This window comes from Neovison vison, chromosome 2 (genome assembly GCF_020171115.1).
Source record: "Neovison vison isolate M4711 chromosome 2, ASM_NN_V1, whole genome shotgun sequence".
Lineage (NCBI taxonomy): Eukaryota > Metazoa > Chordata > Mammalia > Carnivora > Mustelidae > Neogale > Neogale vison.
Window position 1 is genome coordinate 84,782,145 of NC_058092.1, and position 20,984 is coordinate 84,803,128.

Below are 20,984 nucleotides of genomic sequence, written 5' to 3' on the forward strand. Positions count from 1 at the left end.
TACTATTATGGAGAGAGACGTCTGAAGCCAGTGTGCTGTCAGTCTTGGATCGGTAACCTATGTTTTCTGCCTTGGTGTATATGTTAGTTTTCACTAAATATACCATATTATAACCTCGAAAGCATAATGGCTTCCCACAACAAATAAGTATTCCTCCCTCATACCACATGTTGGTGGTCAGGTTCTATAGATCTGCTCCAGGTTGCTAGCTGAGTGCTCTTCCACTTCCTGTGTATTCTCATTCTGGGGTACAGGCTAAGGGAGCAGCCCCTATTTGGAACATGGACCTTTCCTGGAAAATGGCCCAGCAGCAATAAAGCTGGCAAAAACTCTTGATGTCTCTACAAGTTTCTGATTGATGGGGCATAAATCAGGTTCATTCACATGTTATTGACCAAATCCAAAATAAATGGAGCAGGAAGGAGGTGGTTAATATTTGGGAACAATAATAACATCTCCCACAAAATTCACAGGACTCTATTTTTTACTCTTTGAAATTTTGGTTTATTACTGGGCTTCTATAGGATTTTAGCCAGTTCTGCAACCTTGAACTTCTTTATTGGCAAAGAAACATTTTAATTGTCCTTTGGTGACATCTTTCAAACAGGATCAATTTGTATGATATTTAGTAGAGATGACTAAAATTTTACTCTATCTAGTTTTTACTCTTTATGACACAGCCATGAATTAACAGTAAGTTAATTCTTACTTTACTCTTGCTAATATAAGGAACTGAAGATAATGAATATGAAAATGTCTCCATCTCCACGTCCCAGAAGGAGAGTCAGACTTTCGTTTCTTGGACTCCCAAGAGTAGTAAATAGTATCTTTGTGTATTTGGAGCCATCCCGAAGCCAGTGGCACTAAAGATTTTGTCTGGGATACATGGGTCCTTGAAGGCAGGAGCCAGAAAAGGATGAGTCTGAAAGGAAATGGTGTAACCTATGAAGAAAGCTGGTTCCCCGGGGCCTTTGTGGATCCTATAAGTAAGAGGCACCTGCATAAGGCTTGTGTGCAGGTTCTTAGGACAGATGGGATTCGGAATGGGGAAGGCTGCACGTGTGCCAAAGGAAGCTGGACCCTGGGCGTGAGGGCATGAAGGCATGGGAGCCACAGCAAAGGTCCCCATGCTCAGCTTAGCAGCGGAAAATAGACCAAACAGGCTTAAAAGGATCCTTTTAAATCCTTGTGACTCATAAGGAGGGAGCACAGAGATTTACATTACTCTGAGGGAATCTTCCCAAGGGACTTTAGTAAATCCAAACGTACTGGTAGCCAATACGAGGAAGCATAACTAGAACCTCCTAAGAGCATAATTGTAATTACACAGTTATTCAGGAATTACTCATTATAGAAAGAAAAAGAAAGAAAAAAAAAGAAAGAAAGAGGAAAGGAAGGAAGGGAGAAAGGGCAGAAGAAAGGAAGAAAGGGGGCACCTGGGTAGCTCAGTGGGTTAAAGCCTCTGCCTTCGGCTCAGGTCATGATCCCAGAGTTCTGGGATGGAGCCCCGCATCAGGCTCTCTGCTCAGCGGGGAGCCTGCTTCCTCCTCTCTCTTTGCCTGCCTCTCTGCCTACTTGTGATCTCTGTCTGTCAAATAAATAAATAAAATCTTAAAAAGAAAAAAAGAAGAAAAGAAGGAAGAGAGGAAAGAACAAAAGAACAAAGGAACAAAGAAAGGGAAAGAAAGAAAAGAAATCTGGTCTATTATCTCAGTTGTTTTCTTAAGTTTAAGCATTGCTTTCAACTGGTATCTATTTCTCTCTCTTTTTTTCTCTCTCATCTACATGCTCTTTTCTATCTTACTAGAAAGAAATTATCTTGTATGGTAATTTGCATAACTGGCTTCCTCATACACACATGTTATATATATCAACTTAAAAAAAAACAAACCAAAAACCAAAAACAACAACAACTTTATGGGGCACCCAGGTGGCTCAGGCAGTTAAGTGCCTGACTCTAGGTTTTGGCTCAGGTCAGGGTCTCAGGGTCCTGGGATCCAGCCCCGAGACTTGATCCAAGAGCTCAAGGGCTCAGCAGGTACAGAGTCAGCTTGTGACTTGTCCCTCTCCTTCCCCCTCTGCTACCCCACCCCCTGGCTCATGGGCACATGGGTGAGCTCTCTCTAGTTCTCAAATAAATAAATAAAATTAAGACAAACAAAAAACCTTTACAATATGTGTTAGAAGACTTTCCATGTCTTGATTTACCCTATCCATTTCAACTGTTTGATGGTAATAATGACTGGCAACGCTTAAGGGCTTTACAGGTTCCAGACCCTGTTCTGAGTGCTTTACTGTCAGCTTATTGAACTCTCACAACGTCCATTCTATGACTGAGAAAACTCACAGAGTATTTGAATAAGCTGCCCAAAGTCAAAATTGTCCCAAATTCTCAGCCAGTCTACCTCCAGAACCTGTGGCCTGACACACCGCATTATTGGCTTCCATTACAGGAATGGAACATTGACTTATTTAATCATTCCCTACTGATACACAGTTAGACTTTTATGATTTGATATTATAAACAGCTGTAATGAAGTTACTGGCAACTTAAATATTTAGTGGACTATGAGATATGATGGGCCAGTTTCCATAGATGATTAATTCTTTTCATAAAACCAAATGTAATGAATGTTCAGATTTACTTAGCTTTCAGAAAAATCATGACTTTTCCTCATAAACTATGGTAATTAACTATATGACAAACTCCCTATAATTAAGGGATAAATTGCTGGCATAAAAATAAAGAACGCTGGCATGCTGTAATTTACTCTGTAGCTTACAGTTTATGAAACATGTACTTTGAACATAGGAGGTTATGTAAGAACGTAACTTCTAAAAGAAACCCTCTGCCTTCTCCACACAAAACTGGCAAGCAGGAAATGATAGCTTGGCATGATACATCACGGTGCTCAAACTGCCGTCCAGGTCTGCACACCAGACTTTCATACTGGACTCCCCTTTCCTCCTCTGAGGGCCAGTTTCAAGAACCTCACACCACTCTCCAATGATCAATTACTAAGATCAAATACTGGGAAGGACTTGGCATTCATTTGTTTCCCATTGTGAACTCTGATGAAAAGCAACGTATTTACTCCAAATACTCCACATTACAAAAGAAAGAGAAAGCCACTGTGGGCTTCCCGTTAAGTGGCGGCCTTCCTCCCTTTCCGGCTGATGAGCACAAGTACATGTCCTCTCAGCAACAGAGCTCCACAGGGAAGCCCGAGATACGTCCCCAGTAGCTTGATTCATGATCTTCGTGTGGTCTGGGTGACGCAGGAGCAGACCCTGCACCGTGCAGACAGCGTTCTGCCTGAATACAGGATGAGAAGAGCAGGGAGCCAAGTCGGAACTCAGCAAGGTGTGTGCCAACGCCCTTCAATGCGCAAAAGGGAGAACCGAATCAGATTGTACTCCCTAACTACCAAAGTAAAAATAGCGCATGAATTTGCCATGAACAAGACAATGAATGAAATTAATTGTTGTACTGAAATTTTCTAGAGCTTCTAATAGAATATCTTTGTTTTCATATTTTGAAGCTCGTTGTAAATAAGAATAAATTTGCCTAAATTCAACAACAGGGATTTATAATCACTTTATATATAAAAGGATATAATGGTATATCAGGATATTTGGCAATGCTAGGAGGCTACTAAAGAATGCTTATACAAATAAATGTTTCAAAAAAGAGAAGACAGTGATTATTGTTCAAGTTAACCTCAGAGGTGCATAAAATGAAGGCTAATTACTACCCTGACCACTGTCTTCAAAATATGTCTAATACCTCTTCCTAAATTCTGTTGCTTTCTATTATTTCTTGAGTTAAAAAAGATCTAATTTTGTACATATTATTCAGTTATAAACAAAATACATGTAACTGGAAATACCACATTGCATAACTTTGACGCTTATCGATGATGAGGACTTTCACAAATTGCTTAACTACTTGGGAGTTTAGTTTTCTTAACTGTACGATGGAGACCCTTCATGTAATCCGGCACCAGCGAAGCCACTGTGGAAAGGAAATGAAAACAATCCAATGGTTCAGAGAGGAAAGAAGTTTCTTTCTTTTTCAGAACCATGGAGAGCATGTCTGTGGACTGCTCCCTGAGCTCATCCAGGAACTAAGGCTGTCAAAGTGGATCCGTCATCTTAAAAAGTTAAAGATGGCTTTCAGTCATACCTTTTCCACTTGATGAGAAGGGTGAGGACAGACAGAGAGACAAGAGTCCTCAAGGGATGAACCAGAGGCTGCACTGACCACTTCTGCTTATATTCCATTGGTCTAAACTTTGCTGCATGGTCACGCCTACCTGCAGTGGTCACGGGGAGATACAGACTATGGCTGGGCAGTGGCGGATGTAGCTAAAATTGGATTAGGGGATTCAGTTACTAAAAGGAAGAAGGGGAGAAGGGATATTGGGGGACTACGAGCAGCATTTGCCACTATAATGACACCCAGCTTTAAAAACTGGTGTAAGGAATTAAGTTACACTTTCAGAGCACAGAAGTGTATTTGTGGAATTTATGTGAGCAATCTGGATCGCACTCGACATATATTGAATGAACATTAAAAGGCAGTTATTAATATTGTTATTATTATGATGAAGATTTAGTACCTTTTTCCTCACTATAATCTTGAATTCCCTCCACAGTATCATGGTTAAGTGATAGTTTATTCCTGAATCCTTATTATAAAAGGATTTTTTTAAAAAAAAGGAAATTTCATTGTTCCTAAGGAAGGCATCTCATTTTAAGAAAGTTTTTCCTTCTTTCTAGACATTATTTGTCCTCTTACACCTTCTTTTCTTTCATCCTAATTGTAACCTCCGAGGTGCTGTTAGAACACATCGCATCGCTCTGCCCTAAACAGTCCTTCAGATACGTATGGAACATTATTGCTTCTTCCATGAGTTTTCTTTCTCTCTAATCATTTTTTATTCCTTCAACAGTTTTTCATAATCCATTGACTTTCAGTCCACTCCCTGTCCTGGGCACATTCATTTGTACGTTGAACAAATATTTGAGTACTGGCTATTTTACCGCATTGACTTTCAGTCCACTCCCTGTCCTGGGCACATTCATTTGTACGTTGAACAAATATTTGAGTACTGACTATTTTACCGATGCCCACCTCAAAACCATGTCACCAAGGGCAGAATACGGTCTTCCAAGGTAGTGTAAGCAGAGGAAACCATCAATCTCCTCATTCAGGACATTATTCTCCCTAAGTGGGACTTAAGAGCATATAACTCTTGGCAGTTGTAACAGGCTGTTGACACATGCCAGATGGTAACCTGTTCTACCCTCTGATCCATTTTCATTTGTGTCGTTACCCTAGATGCACTCTCTCTTCCATGAACTTCTTGTTAAATACAAATCCAGAACATTTGCTTTATTTCTAGTTGTTAATTGTATCTCATCTCTCAAGAGCTTTTATTCTTTCAACCAGTGTATTAATTATCCCCCACTAATTCACACCAACCAAGCTCCTGATAAGCATGTAATTGATCTCTTCATCTAAGGTATTGATTAAAATGTGGGTAGGGACAGGCCTGATGAGAAGCCTTTAATAACCCTCTGAGCAATCATTGAACTAATTACAAATGGGCATTACTGCATCATCATTTAAGAACTATTACCCTCTCTAGTTCACAAGATAAATTTGAGAAAAAAATCTCGGGAAAAGTTTTTGTTAAATACCTGGCTTGTGTGTTCATTGTCATGCCCAATGAAGCCTTGACCTGCCATTCAGAGTGCTACCTGGTCTGGCTCCATTCTGCCCAACCTGATCCTCAGGACCTCCCTGATTAGGAGAGCACGATTGCCATGATCTCTATATTAGGAGAGCATGCTGCCAGATCTTTATACAATGAGATTCCACAAAATGTATTGAGCCCTATTATGTACTAGGCATTATTCTAAGCAGTTTCTCGCATAAATAGAGGATGGGAAAAGTGGAATATATATGAAAAAAATGCATGTATTCTCAAAAAGGACTATCTTATGATTTCACCCATGTGTGAGATTGCACTATGTTCCTTATCTCAAAGTTATGGCAAAGTGCAGAACATATTCCATATATAGATACTCAGCTTTTAGCATGAGGTATTCAAAGAATTATTTTCAATGTGATATGCATTTTTCTAAGATGATGTCTTTAGTGACTAAATTCTTGCTAAATACCACATTAGATTCTAAATTTGTTTAGTAAATCAAACATGACTGTGCAGGAACTCTGAAGAATGATTATTCATTTGCTCTAGATAACAATCACAGTTGAGAATTTAAATTATGAATCACCTGTACAGATGTTACCTTTTCCAAGGGACTTTCTACTCGAGGAATGCTGATCATTGGCATCTGTGCCAGATTATCCATGTGTATATGTTCATTTTCTGGTTGTCTTCCTTTGAAATTATTTACCACACACACAACCTAAAATTTCAGGAGAAAAATGCAGTTGAAGCAAAGCCACACTCCCTGTGACTATGACCTTTTAAGTAGCTTAATAAATCTAATCACAGAAATAAAGTATTAAAATTACTTAAGTATTACATATGTAACTTGACATCCAGGTTTATCTTACATAAATTTTAATAGTTATTCTGGTACAAATGTGTCAGAGAAAGTGTATCAAATAATGTGCAGCTCAGTTAATAATGACAATTTCAATATTCCAAAATTTTCATTAAATTAGGTTGTAGTCAATGCTCAAACCAATCCTTAAATAACATCATAGCCTTATAACAATTGGTAGCAAGCTAACATTTCTCTAATGTGGCTAACCTACAACTTAATTTAAATGGTAATTATTTCCCATTGCTTCAAGATCATTACATTCATAATAAACCTTCTACAATTGGCACTTTCCAATTTAGTAGCATTCCTTTAATTAACCTAGTTTGTTGTTTATTATTGTATCCCATGTATACTTGGCATTTCAACAATAGCTTACTGGGGCTACCAGCGAAATAGAAGACCCTTTTACGAAAGGAAATTGACCCTTGTTTCAATTGATTATATCCCACAGGTGACAGCATTTGAGCTAAGCCAGAGGTTCTCATACTCCAGGTTACAGAAAAATAAAGGCCCAGCACTGTTGAAAGTGTGTGTTCCTAAGCTCTCCCCTAACGATTTTGATATTGTGGATGAAGGATGGGGCCTACAAGCTGACACTTTTTTGAAATACGTTCCAGAAGCTTCTGAAGCAGGTGAATAATTACTTTAAGAAATAGTGAATTAAACAACACAGGAAAATTACTTGCTATTATTTGCTTATATTAAGCAGTGGAGAAGATATTCCTAAGCCTTCTTTTTCTGGATTTACAGTCTATTATCAAGCCAAAATAAAGAACTCACTTGCAGTTATAACCTAACATTCATTTTTTTAAAAGAATAAATGCTTAATATATAATTACACATTTACATTGTAGATTTTCACAAATGCTCCATTGGAAAGCCTTTTCTTTAGTAAGGCTCATTACTGAATATTTCCAAAGGCCAATTAGATCTTGGTTATTCTCCAGTTTTTAAATAAAATTTATACATCTGCAAAATAATAACACGTACTATGAGACTTTATCTTAGAGAAAACATTGCCCTAGTCGTGGAATACTTATTATCTTTCCATTTCCATGAGTAATTACAGATCAGAGCACAGATCAAAGCCTGATAATTTGACCCATCAACTTTATCATTGCCATCAAGAGCTTTAAAGTAAGCAATGGTACAGTAAGGAATGGGTACTTGATAAACCTAGCATCAAATGATGACCCTATATAAGACTAACAGGGATTGTCCTATAGAAAGGGTCAGTAAATTTTGGCCATAAGAGGCAGATAGTACATATTTTTGGCTTTGCTGGCATACAATCTCTGCAGCAGCTGTTCAGTTCTGGTATTTTGGTGTGAAAATAGCCACAGACAATTTGTAAATGAACGGGCATGTCAGTGTTCCAATGCAAATTAAAAAAAAAAATAGATAGCAAGCCAAATTTCACCCAAGGGCTATAGTTTGCCAACTGACCACTGCCTAGAGCACAAAGGATATAATCAAGAATTTTAGCCAATAACAACATAAAAAGTAAACAGCTTCCATGATCACTTCATGAAGTATACACACATATTTCCCTTTTCATTAATACTATAAATTAAGGAACGTTTAGGCAGATGAAAAAATTATGACAAATTCTCGTGAAGTAAAATTTGTTGAAATGAAATACCTATGTACGTACATAGACATATGGAAGTCATGAGATGAAGAAGAGTTCATCTAGAGTTAATATGGGATTCTGAAAGATTGTATCAGTTATCTCTTTGCCTTAATTGAGGGTTAGGACAACACCACTGAACCAGTTGAGAATTCATAGGCAAACTATTTAAACACCTAACAGATAGTAGATATTCATTAAATAGTATCTATTAGCATAATGATTATTCTTCATTACTGTTATTATTTAAATTACCAGGGAGGAAATTGCCAAATCTTCCTTAGAACAATATTCAAATATTAAACAAGCCTTGCCTGCTAACATTCACAAGTATGGAACTGATTTCCTATTAGAAAAATGCTCATGGCAGGGGGTAGGGGGTGTGCCTGGCTGGCTCAGCCAGTTAAGTGTCTGACTCCTGAGTTCAGCTCAGGTCATGATCTCAGGGTCATGGGATCAAGTCCTGCTTTGGGCTCCATGCTTAGCATGCAGTCTGCTTGTCTCTCCCCTGGCTCTCTCTCTCTCTCAATCTCTCTTTCTCTCAAATAAATAAATAAAACTTTAAAAAAAGAAAAAAGAAAAATGTTCATAGAAAAGCAAAAGGCTTGGTTTTTGATCCCCAGTCTTGTATGTTTTGGGGCTGTCCTCCAGGACATTTGTGGCACAATATTGTTTTCTCAATATTTAAGGGAAGAGGTTGCAATATTTTACCAAGTTAGGCCACTCTTTTGGTTGTCAAAGGTAGGAAAAATTTAACAAATGTTCAAAGTGAAACCCCGGATCTGCCTATCTCCTGACCCCGCTAAAAAGCTTTTTTTTTTTTTTTCTGGATCCTTTCAAGAAAACAGCTCCCACATGTCCTCCCCTTAATTGCATAAGGCTGAAAACTTGGATTTATTCTTTATAGTTCCTATACACAATCAGTCACTCAATTTGCTCTATTTTCCTTCCTAAAAATTTTGATTTCTCATATCTGCTTTCTTCTATGTCTAGCACCAACTCCAAAGACTAAGCAATCCCCACCATCTGTCTGCATTCGCTAAAGTCTCCCTCCAATCCATTCTATAGTGACGAAAGAATGATCTTTCCAGAATGCAAATTGGATCATGCCTCCCTTCCTCAAACGATTGTGGCTGGGCTCCCCTTTTCTCTAATAGTATAAACCCTGCCCACCTTTGCAGGCTTCCTTCTCTGTGCTTTCCTTTTTATGCCTTTTGTTTGGAATAGTGAACTCTACTCTCTTTGGGCACCATATATATCCTCCTCACCCGTGATACCTCATCTCAGTATCACTTCTTCACTGGCTTTCTCTGACCCCAGGCTGTTTTTGTTTGATCACATCAATCCCCGATGCTATTCACCAAAACATCTATTTCTAATGAAATTACACATCTGTTAGCATAATACTTTGGTTGATGTGAATCTCTTCCTTAGAGAGCTTCCTTTTAAGGCTATGAAAGCAGAGATGCTGTCTCTCTCTTTCTCTCTCTCTCTCTCTCTCTTTTTTTTTTTTCTCACCATTATATACCCAGTGCCACAGTGAATGGATAGACTAATGAATGAGCATGTGTCCAGGCCAAGAATTCTCAAATTTTCTGATGTTCCTATATAATTTAAAGTGACATGCCTCTGAAACATTCTATTGTTACATGAATGACTTTCATGTGTATAATTCTACCCTGTCCCACAAAAATGACACTAATAAGTCACCATTACATGTATGATTTTTGTGCTCTTTTTCCAGTGGTGATGATAAATTAATCTGATCTATTTGTGGTCATTTTCTCTCTTCACTTGTAGCAAGTAAAACATGTGTATTGTTTGGGGTTAAGTGCATAGGCTCTGGGGGTCAAACAGGGCTGAGCCTTAATGCCAGGATCCCTGATTTATTCACCGGGAGCTTGAGCAAGCAACTCAGTATAACTAGACCTGCTTCTTTTACCTACAGAATGAGAACAATAATAACTACAACTCATCATGCTGTTGTGAGGACTGAGTTAATGTAGTAAAGACTACTCCAATAACTCTTACTGTTATTGTATTACATATGATAACATGACCAATTCTTGCTACGGCTCAGTAACCTTGAACTACTCGACTAGACCATGGGAATCTTTTTTGGAAACACTTTGAAGCATACATTTGTTAAGCATATATTTGTTGAATAATATTAACCAATTTACAACTCTCATTCAACTAGTATTTGGTTTGTATTTTCTTAAGCATGGGGATTCTGTTCTCTAACTTTAAAGAAAATGTACATGGGATGAGGGTGATAAACAGGACAAGATTTAATTCCTCAGAATATAACAGGCCAAACTTTGAGGGCAGTGGAAACTCGGGAAAAATGGGAGAACCAGGTAATCAGGGATACTTCTTGGGCAAGTTGGGACTTGTCTGAGAAAAATCTCAAGTGGAAAAAGGATCTGAATAATCATCAAAGGTGAGGACCACGATATCCAGCACCTTCTCTACACCACACTGTATTTACTATCTATGGGACTTCACTTAAAACTGGAAAGAGCTCTGGGAAGTAGTAAAACAGTTCCCCACTCATTCATTCATTCATTCATTCATCCATCCATCCATCAAGTATTTCTCGAGAATCACCTATCTACCAGACCCAGTACTTTGTACTGGGAATATTCCATGAAGAAAACATATAAATGCCTTCTTCATGCACAGCTTATATTCTAGTGGGTTTGACAGCAAAAAATAGATAAATAAATAAATAAAAACAAAAATATCATATGTGGTATATTAAAAGTTGAAACATTCTATGGAGAAAAGTGAATAGGGAATGAGGAAGGGATTCCTTGTGGGGGGGGAGCCATATTAAATACAGGTAAGGGAAGCCTCCCTAGGTTAGAAAAAATGAGAAGCCAAGTGACCTCTTCAAGGTCACCTACCCAGCATGTGGTAAAAGCAGGATTCAAACCTAGGTTCATGTGGCTCCCAGACCCCTATTTTGCCCTAAAAAATATACAGAGGAATGGGCACTCTGCTGGGGCAAGCATGAAGTCCGGACAGAACCTGTCTGTGAAGGAAAGGAAATTGGGTTGATGTGTGGTATAGGATTCCTCTGCAAGGAGAGAAAATACACTTGGCTGGGAAGGTGCAGCCAGATTACTGATGATCCCAGAAGCCCAGTGGATGTATCTGGGTTTAATGCAGCACGAATGAACTTTGTTTTGTTTTGTCTTGTTATTAGCAGCGGATTATGTTCCAAAGAAGAGAGAGGCAGAATGGGAGGTATTTGGAGGAGAGTCTGAAGTGAGAAGGCAGTTAGAAACCCAGAGATAGAAGAAAGTGAAAAAGCACTGATCTCGAAAATCGAGTACAGTCCTACAGTACACATGCTGGTCAGAATGGCCAAGAAATGAAACGTGGAGGAGACATTTTGTAGTGGAAATAAACTGGGACCAGATGAATCACCCGGTGTGGGAGATGAACAAGAAGAATGAGTCAAAGGCAGATGCTAGACATTGGGTCTGGGTGACTGGGGGATGTGGATGCCTTTAACCAAGACCTGGAGTCTTGGAGTCGGTTAGTGCTCATTTTATTCTGGAACCATTTCAGAGTTCTGCACAGGGTGCAAGATAATTGGAGACACCCCAGGATATTGCCAGCCAGAGCCGGAGTTGCTGCTCAGAATAAATGTCCTCCTTGCCCAAATGAGAAGCCAGGGAACCATCATGGATTGCTCCCTCTCCTTCGCCTGTCATCCCCAGTGTGCGATCAAACTCCAAACCTTTCATCTCCACAAACCTCCTGGATATCCTCCCTTCTGTTTGTGCCCATGGAGGCCTGATTTGGGACATCTTATTTCCCTGGTTCTGCACAACTTGCCCCCTCTACCTCACCTGGAGTTTCACATTCCAGCAAACCTGTTTTCAAAACACAGATTGTATCATAGAGTAAAAGGGGCTGAAACAAGCAAACTTTCAGTCCTTCACGTGTCCATTCATTGAACATACACCATTTCATTTAAACTTTTAAGTCCTTAGAAGCTTTAAGGAGGCTGTTATTAGCCTCATTTAATGAGGAAGAATCTGAGGCTCAGGAAGGTACATTGGTAATGGCCCAAATGAGGTAAACTGCATAATGGCATGCACTGAGTAAATAAAGAAGCTGAGATTCAACCAGCTTTAACTCACTCGAACTCTGACAAGGGCTCTCAAATCTCCGGCAATGCAAAGAAAAAAGCTCAGATCATTGTAAGCTACAAGGCCATTCAGGATAATTACCCCTGTGTTCTTCTACTTCCCACTCTTGTCACTCACGCTGGATGACTCGTGCCGTTCCACAATGCCACTCCCCCACGTGTACATGCTGTGCCCAAGCCTACAATACACTAAGGACTCCATAAAGCCAATTTAATGAAGCATTCTATATTGCTTCTGCACACTGTGCTCTTTGCCCCTCATTCCTTAGCCCCCCACCTTCGACCTTCCTACTTTACAAACCTTTCAAGTTTACCTATCTCCTTTCTGACTGTCCCTAATACCAACGGGATCTCCTGAGTCTATGAACTGATATCATTACATTTAACCTTCTATAAAACTCTTTCTATCTTGTGACCTATTTAAGTAGATGGACCGTGTGTCTTTTTCATTTGATTTAATCCCCAGCACCAAGCACCGTGCCTGGATTCTAACAGGGCTCAGTAATTGTTTCTGTTACGAAAGAGAGGAATGGAATCGTGGAGGGAATAACCTATTATTGTCTGAGCCCTGAACCACACTGTAATTCTCACAGGAGACAGATCATGTTTATCTGAGCCTCCTCGCACCCCCAGTCCTTGGCACAGTGCTGGAACCTGCTGGCACTCACACTCAGAAATGGTCGTGCATGATTGCACAAATGTTTGTTGAGTTATTACAGTTAAGGCATTATCTTCATGGGACCTTTCATAAGGAAGGTCATTTTCCAGGTGGATGAGAATGTCCTAGGGGCCACTGTGGAGTGTTCTGAATATACACAATAGCAGGGGCTCCAGCTCAAGGGGAATCCACGGTCTTGCTCCTTCACCACCTGGTTCTCAGATGAGGAAGTGACTGGGAGGAGACTAGCATTCCAGATTTGGTCTTGCAGGGGGTCAAGATGTTCATGGGAAGTGAAGACAAGTCGGCAACAGCCACAGGAAGATAAGTAGGAAGACTGATGAGGCAGATGCCAGTGAAGAGGTTTTGGACCCATGCAGCAGAAACCTAGTTATACCTGACACTAGTGCTTTGAAATTTTTTTTTTTTTTTTTAGTGCCCTGAAATTTTACCTTTTGGGAGTTCTTCTCTTAGGGTTGATGTAAGGTGTATGTCTTGTTTTGTTTTGTTTTAAATGTTTCCATCCGCTTCCTCTGTGGTAAGTGAAAGAAAGGAAGAGGCTCTGGCCCGAGTCTGGGCCCCAGTTTTCCTGGGGCCATAGATATCTGTGGGAGAGAGGTGGGGGTGAGCCTAAGTCTCCCAGGCATCTAGCAAACCAGAGGGAGTGACATCAGGAAGAAAAGCAGCACAGAGCCTGGGGCAGGGATGAGGTCATAGTCAGCACCCTACCACAAGAGGTTCTACAAAACAGAGCCTGTTTAAAATGCCCGGCACACAAATTGTTAGCTGGAAAGGTTCATGCAAGTTTTTGCTTACTGGTTAGGAACTAGGGAAAGGAGGAGAAGAAGGGAAGTTAAGCATGAGAAGCAATTTAAATGTAATCAAAATGGAAATAAAGTGTTTTTTCCTATTATAATGTGTCAAAGCAAAAATGTGTTTTGATGTATAGTTTACACATTTTCCATCTGGGTTAAATGTTATGTACTCATACTTATAATGGATTGATTATTTCTAAAGCCAGGCTAAAATATATTTTCCAACAACCAAAACCTGTAGTAATATTCCAAGGATATTTTTTAAAAGGGATAGAGATAGCATGCTCACTTCATTAGAAATCACTACGAATGCTCTTCATCTCCTAGCAAAATCTGACTTGAGGTGGTATTGTCTTGGAAACCACCCATGGAGTCTTAGTTACTGAAGGGAACGAGTTCATCTCTCAAAGCACAGTGACATGGCGGTTCATGGAGGGTATTACGCTGAGGCACTGCGATAATCTGGGATGCTCTAGATACTCTGGGATGAAAAGTGACCCAGGGAATTTTTTAAATATCCAACTAACCCAGTCTTAAAAACCATCCAAGGAAAACTGAGTGGTTTTGCCCATTTCCATTTAATATGAAAATATTCTGTTCACCTTTAAGTGTAGCATTTACATATTTTTCACCCCTAAATTTAACTTCAGGCAGAATAAATGAAGAAGGTGAAAGAAATGAATGACTTAAAATGTACATAATATCATTTGACACACCACATTTAGGGAAACCTGGCAATTCACACTTGTATTCTCATCGGCGATTATAGAAGTTATTAAAAATGCAGCAAAATCCAAATAAATTTGTACTTACCAGAAATACTGCTATAGATATTCCAACCAGAAAGCCTGCTATCACATCCGACCAATGATTTCGATATTCTGCTACTCTGTTGAGTCCAGTAAGAAAGGCCAAACACATTAAGCCCAAACATAAAACGGGCTTAGCAAGTCTTGTTCCTTTGGCTTTGATTGTGTTGGTAATGTACATCTGAAACATTAAATGAAAAATACAACTTTTCATGAAGGTACTTTCTTAATATATATCTGATATACTTGTATATTGTACACACATATATTTATAGACATATCTATGCCTACAGGGTTCAAATAAGTAACTGTAGTTAAGAATTTTTTGAAGGAACTTTCTTAGAAGTATAATTTTAAAAAGGTGATTATTTAATTTTACTTACCTGATATTTACTAATGGCCAATTCTTATTAATATGAATCATCTAGAAACACTGAGCACTGACATTCTAACTGATTTTTAACTTTTAATGTACCTATTGAACTATTAATATTTAACTATTAATGTACCTATTGCTTTATCTGAATTGACATCTTAGATCACTACTGTTAGAAGGGGCAAACTGATGAAGGCACATTTTGAATGCTTGCATTTTTGTATGTCATATTGGGAGGATGGAGAATTCATAGGTCAGAACTTGTGACTATAGCTGTAAAAAATAAAATAAAGTTGATTTTCACTGAACAGGCAGTGCTTTGAAGAAAGAATTTAAGGTTGAGTGCAGTGACAAGGTTTGCTTTTATGTTGTTTCAGAAATTGTGAAATTACTTTGTTTTAATTAAATTTTATCAGCCAGAATTAGGACAACAAAAAAACTTAACAACAATCAGGGAAAATGTCTCCTTAAAACAAACAATGAACAGATACCTACATTTTTGGTGTCTTCACATACGCTAATGAAGAGGATATAGTGCCAACTGACTGCCTAAATGAAATGTCCCCACACTGGGAGCCACCACGCTCAAAAATAATTTGGTCTTTCTTCTACTCTGATTTATTCTATTGCTCAGTTGTTGATAATTTAAACTTACGTTACAACACAAGCAAAGCTGTTGACTGCAAGGGGAATGTGTCAGTGAATATATCAAGTCATTAGTAAAGTAATTATAAAGGAGGTGGCTTTGACAGTCCAATACGTTTTTATGGTATTAATGTCAGTGGGTATCTAACGCTGATGACACGCTCTGAAAAAATACTTAAAAATGCATTTAATCACTTGCCTATTGCACTGTGTTGAATTAAAAAAAAAAAAAATGCCTGAGAGATTAAACAAAAAATCAGTGCTCAAGTTTTTCCTTCACAGCAGCCATTTCAGAATACTATGAAATTTAGTAATTATCTCCACCTCCCCACTCCCCCACCCAGCCACACACACACCTTTTTCCCTCCTGGGCCAAGTTTGCAGCCCTGTTAGCTGCCAGAAGAGGATGCATGAATATTTAAACAGCCCCTGTGATACAAAGCTTCTATCTATCCAAGTTCTAGCCCTTTGCCATCTCTCTCATGTCCCAACAATCTGGGGGGGGGGGGGGGAGGACTGAATTGTTTCACCTTTGGCCTGTGACCTTTGGAGCTGGGGCTGGGTACTCTAAGTCTGGGTGTGGCAGAGCTGAATAATTTCAGTGACGAAGGATAAGTAGACATAAGGGTGAAACAAGCAGAGATGAGAGAGAGAAAATGATGTTTCTGCCATTCTGAGAGAAGGTGTTAAAGAGCTCTGCCCACACGATAACAAGGCAGGGATATCACACCATTTCAGGTTGCCACGGATGCATGTAATGGAGTAATTCCTTATCTGACTAGTGCCTATGAATAGGGAGTGAAATTGGGGCTGCTTGTGAGGTTTTCTTTAACACAGCTATAACGTTGATTAATTCTGGCTTTTGCATTTCTTCGCATCTGTCAGAACTCTAAACATGCCCTGTCCTTATTAAGAGAAAATAAATGTGGGATGATAATTGAAGAGTATTAATATTACTAATATTCATTACAGCTATGATTTAGTGAGTGATCGCTGTTCAAGGCAATATTCTAAGTATCTTATGTTAATCACCTTATTGAAGTCTCCAAATAGCCATGTAAGTCAGATCTCATCATTACCTTCATTTTGTAGATGAAAAAAACTGAATCAAGGTAAAAGCTCATTATGAAGAAACACAATTTGGCTGTTGGGAGTGGTACTGTTGAAAATGGAAAGATGTAAATGAGAAGTAAAGCACCTCTTAATCTCTCTCTCTTTCTTCACTGATTTCTTGCATGCAGGAAACAGCCCATGGACATAAGCTGAGTATCAGCGAATACAAGAGAGTTGAAATCAGAGGAGGAACAAGGCTGCCGTAATATCATAGGGTGAAGCCACATTTATTCTCTGCTATTAGGGAGGAATAAGAAGTAACGGAAATATGGTCTCTCTCTGTGTGGACAATCTCTCACAGAATCTACCTGGTTTTGGAAAACATTCCCCCCTCATCCTCAAAGGGCATCTCAGATACTTGTCCCAGTTGTGTAGACTTAGAGTAATCTATAAGCTTGGGTGATGACTCTGAGCTTTCTTTGGAATGTTTGCTCCAGTTGCACTAATGACCCAAACATTGGTTATAAGGACTCCAAAGATGTAGTCTGGCTACAGTGCAGACTCATGAAAAAGCTTCCGTATGAGGAATAGCCTGGGATTTGGCTCTTCCTTCACCAGATCCCCACTTAATGTCCAGACCCAGAAAGGAAGATGATTGAATTTTAAGGGTTATGGATAAAGAGTGACATGTGTTCAAATACATTCAACTTTAAGGTGGTTCATAGCACGTTTTGTAATATATTTTTCTAGAGCATAATCAGTTGCATGGATGTCACAAAAGAAAAATTAGAGAGTTTTCACTTATACTTGACAACTCTTGGGTACTTTATGAATATAAGTGCCTTTTAACCAGTCTAATTGTGTTATTCTTACAGAAAGTCTATTATTCCTAATTTGCAGGAGAGGAAATTACAGCATAAGAATCTATTAAGCAAGTTGGATACAGTACAGAAATTGATTATTTATGCTCTCTTGGTTTTTAATTCACTTATGAAACCATCTAGGTTAACCAGATGTCAAAATGTAGCTAAAATAAAACAAACAGAAGAGTGTATGTTTTGAGCAAGATCATATCCACTCAGTCCTCAAGGGTCAGTGGATGCTCACTACCTTCCAGAACTCTCTCATTATTTAACCTTTGTTAGCGGTCCCCGTTCACCCATTCCATGAGCATTTATCAGCACAAAGATGCAGAAACCAAAGCTGATCGGCCGCTGTCCACTAACTGTCTGGTATATATTCTTCTACACTTTTCTCCTTGTTTATACAAATATATACAGCAACTAACATACACATAAAGGGGTTTTGCTTATTTGTTTGCTTTTACTAAAGTGTAATCACCATGCCCATGTTATTCAGAAGCGTGAATTGATTCACCTGTGATAATAAACATCCATCTGCTGGGTAAGTTGAGAAAGCACCGTATGATTTTAAAACACTAATTATATAAGTAAATAAAAATAAAAACAAACATTTGTGTTTGTTAAGCACTGACTATACACCTGAAACTGTTTCTCTAAGAGGAGACATCTAAAGTGAGATCCAGGGAAAGGAGTCTGAGAATTCCCAGCAAAGGGAAGTAGTGGGGGAATGACTACTGAATTCTGTCAAATGCTTTTCCTGCGGCTACTGAGATGATTATATTGCTTTAAGCTTTTGCCACACAAATTGTCTGGCATATGTATTTGTTTACCTGCTATTGTCTTTCTCCTCCGTGTCTATCTCACAGTGCCTGGAGCAATACCTGGTACAGGGCAGGCACCTATGATGGGAAGAACACAGCTCCCTAACGATGTCCATGCACCAATTCTATGAAACAGAAGAAGAGTGCCCCAAGCCAAAGAATTTACACAGACTCTAGAAGCTGTGAAAATCCAAGAATAAATTCTCCCCTAGAGCCTCCAGAAGGGATGTAACTGGGCTGACCCTTGATTTTATCCTAGTGAGACCCATGCTGGATTTCAGAACAGCAGAACTGCAAGATCGTAAATTTTAAGCCACCAGGTTTGTGGTAATCTGTCATGGTGTTAAAAGAAAACCACTACCTTCAATCAATATGTGTGAATAATGAAACATTCTGGGATTTGTAAAACTGGTCCAATGGAGGAGGTAACTGTGGCCTAGTGATTAGCACATCCACTTTGCAATCAGTAAGACCTGGATTAGTTCTTAGCTCTGCCGCTCATGTAGACAAGTTATACAATATTTAAGCCTTGGTCTCCTTATGTATAAAATGTAAATGATCATGAAAGTATCACCGCACAGTACTGGAAGGACTAAAGACACAATATAGGGGAAGTTCTCAGTACAGAGCTTGGCTCACAGTAAGTGCCCGGTAACTGCAAGGGTTAAGTCAGCGCCAGGCCGAAGAACACGAAAGTCCAGGACCTACGGTGCTGCATGATCACGAAGATGGTGCCTGGTGAGTGGAGATCATTAGGCATGTGGTGGCATCATGGCCAAGCATGGGGAGAACTTGGTTCCTTCTCTTGTTTCTAGGCTCCTTTCACCTTTTCCTTATGCCATTTTGCAGCTTTTGTTTTCTTTCTTCTAAGTTCTCTGTCTAAAGATAGCCACTAATTGTTTATTTGCAGTCTGTTTGTTGCCCTCTACTCTTATCCTTTGGCTCTTCTTTCCTACAGACAAAATGACCTCAATTCCACTCATCAGTATGTAAATAACTGAGTTATTTATCCACTGAGTATGTAAATAACTCAGTGGCCAGATCCCTCAGTAACACGACATTCCGGTACTTTTGACATACTATAGTCCTCTTCCCAAAATGTAGAGCCCAAAACAGAGATATGGTCAGGCGTGCATATCTCCTGATCAGGTGAGGGTATAACTTACTTTTCTGGATTGCACCTTATGGTCTTACTCATGGATCTGTATATTATGATTTGGTTAGGAATGGATCATCTTTAAGCTGATTTCCAGGTTTTGACTATTTTGATTAATACAGCCTAAAAAAGGAATAGGTTTTTTGGTTTTTGTTTTTCAATAACTACATAGCAGTACTGGTCAGAGTGTTTGTGACCTCCTCTCATGGAGTGATGCCCTAGCAAGTTCCCCTCCTTTGGACTCCCAGGATTACTCAAAAAATCAAACTTCTTAATTATTTTCAAATTAATATTTCACCCTGCCAATGCCATTTTGAACATTTATGATGACATCTATTATCTTTGTTCTTTCTCTGAGCTTCTTGTTAGCTCTATACAGCATCAAAGATAGAACTTCATGGCACTCTAGTAAAGATTTATTTGCAAGTTGGTATGGACACACTGAGCACTATCTTTTAGGTTCATTTATTAAGCCAGCTGCACAGTGTCCTGAATGTCTTACTGTTGCATCCATACTTATTTACATTCATAGATTTGTCAAACAGCAATGTAAAGGTGTCTGATAAGGTGTGTCATAGAATGGTGATGGGAGGTAATACAACAGAGGAATGACCATAGACTTTGTACCAGACAGATTTGTGTTCAAATAATTCAGACCTTTCACAGCTATGAGAGGGGAGTGCAATAAACAGTAGTATATTGAAGTCATAATTTTTATATACTGCAATCTAGATTGTATAAAGCACGCAGCTACTTTATTTTCCATAACTGATCTAAACTCCATCATGAGCATCCATCCAAGACTGAACAGGAACAGAATAGGGGAGGGAGGAATGTTTAATAAACCATCGGTTGTTTTCTCAATTTCTCACTCTTCCCTTTCTGGCAAAATGTCACTGGAGTCCAGTTGGCGGTCTGCCCAAGTGGGGAGGCAACCTCAGAGCAGCCACAAGTCTGTCTTACAGTGTGGCCTCTTCATTTTTGCTGGCTTCCACAGCCCTGTGCTTCTCCCACGTGGTCTCCCCTGGGTGCTCTGCTGACAATCACTGTTGAATGTCCTTGTGAACCCAATGCTGACTTGTTCCATCGAGGCTCACATGCTATAAAATTCCTCTGAATCTCCCACACATCTTCCTGCCAGCCCCAGGTGCGCTGCCTGTTCTCTCCAGCTCTGCTGTACGGTCCCCTGGTTCCCATTACACTCATCTCTGCTGCCTGCCCTACCTGCTCTTGGGGTGCCCTGAGGCTGAATCCTTCCAATTGCAAGACGGAAAGGACGTAAAGACCATTTATCTTCTGCTTTCTTTTCAACTTCTGTGCAGTTTCTATTATCTGGTGACTAATTTCCTTCTCAGAGATCCTAGCTCAGGGTGCTCAGTCAGATTATCACATCTGCCATTCTGGTCTT

The 20,984-nt window shown here is 39.3% G+C and overlaps 1 protein-coding gene across 3 annotated transcripts in view; it reads right to left on the reverse strand.

Annotated features, from left to right (window-relative positions):
• The window catches only part of PLPPR5 (phospholipid phosphatase related 5), a 119,063-nt gene that overhangs the window by 25,223 nt on the left and 72,856 nt on the right, over nt 1-20,984 (reverse strand). For 2 of the 3 annotated variants that reach the window (XM_044238745.1, XM_044238743.1), the window contains 2 exons: nt 14,667-14,843; nt 6,307-6,441 (listed from right to left, as the gene is read on the reverse strand). In XM_044238745.1, the coding sequence (XP_044094680.1) occupies nt 6,307-6,441; nt 14,667-14,843 (312 nt within the window). The remainder of the gene's footprint in view (nt 1-6,306; nt 6,442-14,666; nt 14,844-20,984) is intronic. The other variant, XM_044238744.1, reaches the window with a different exon arrangement.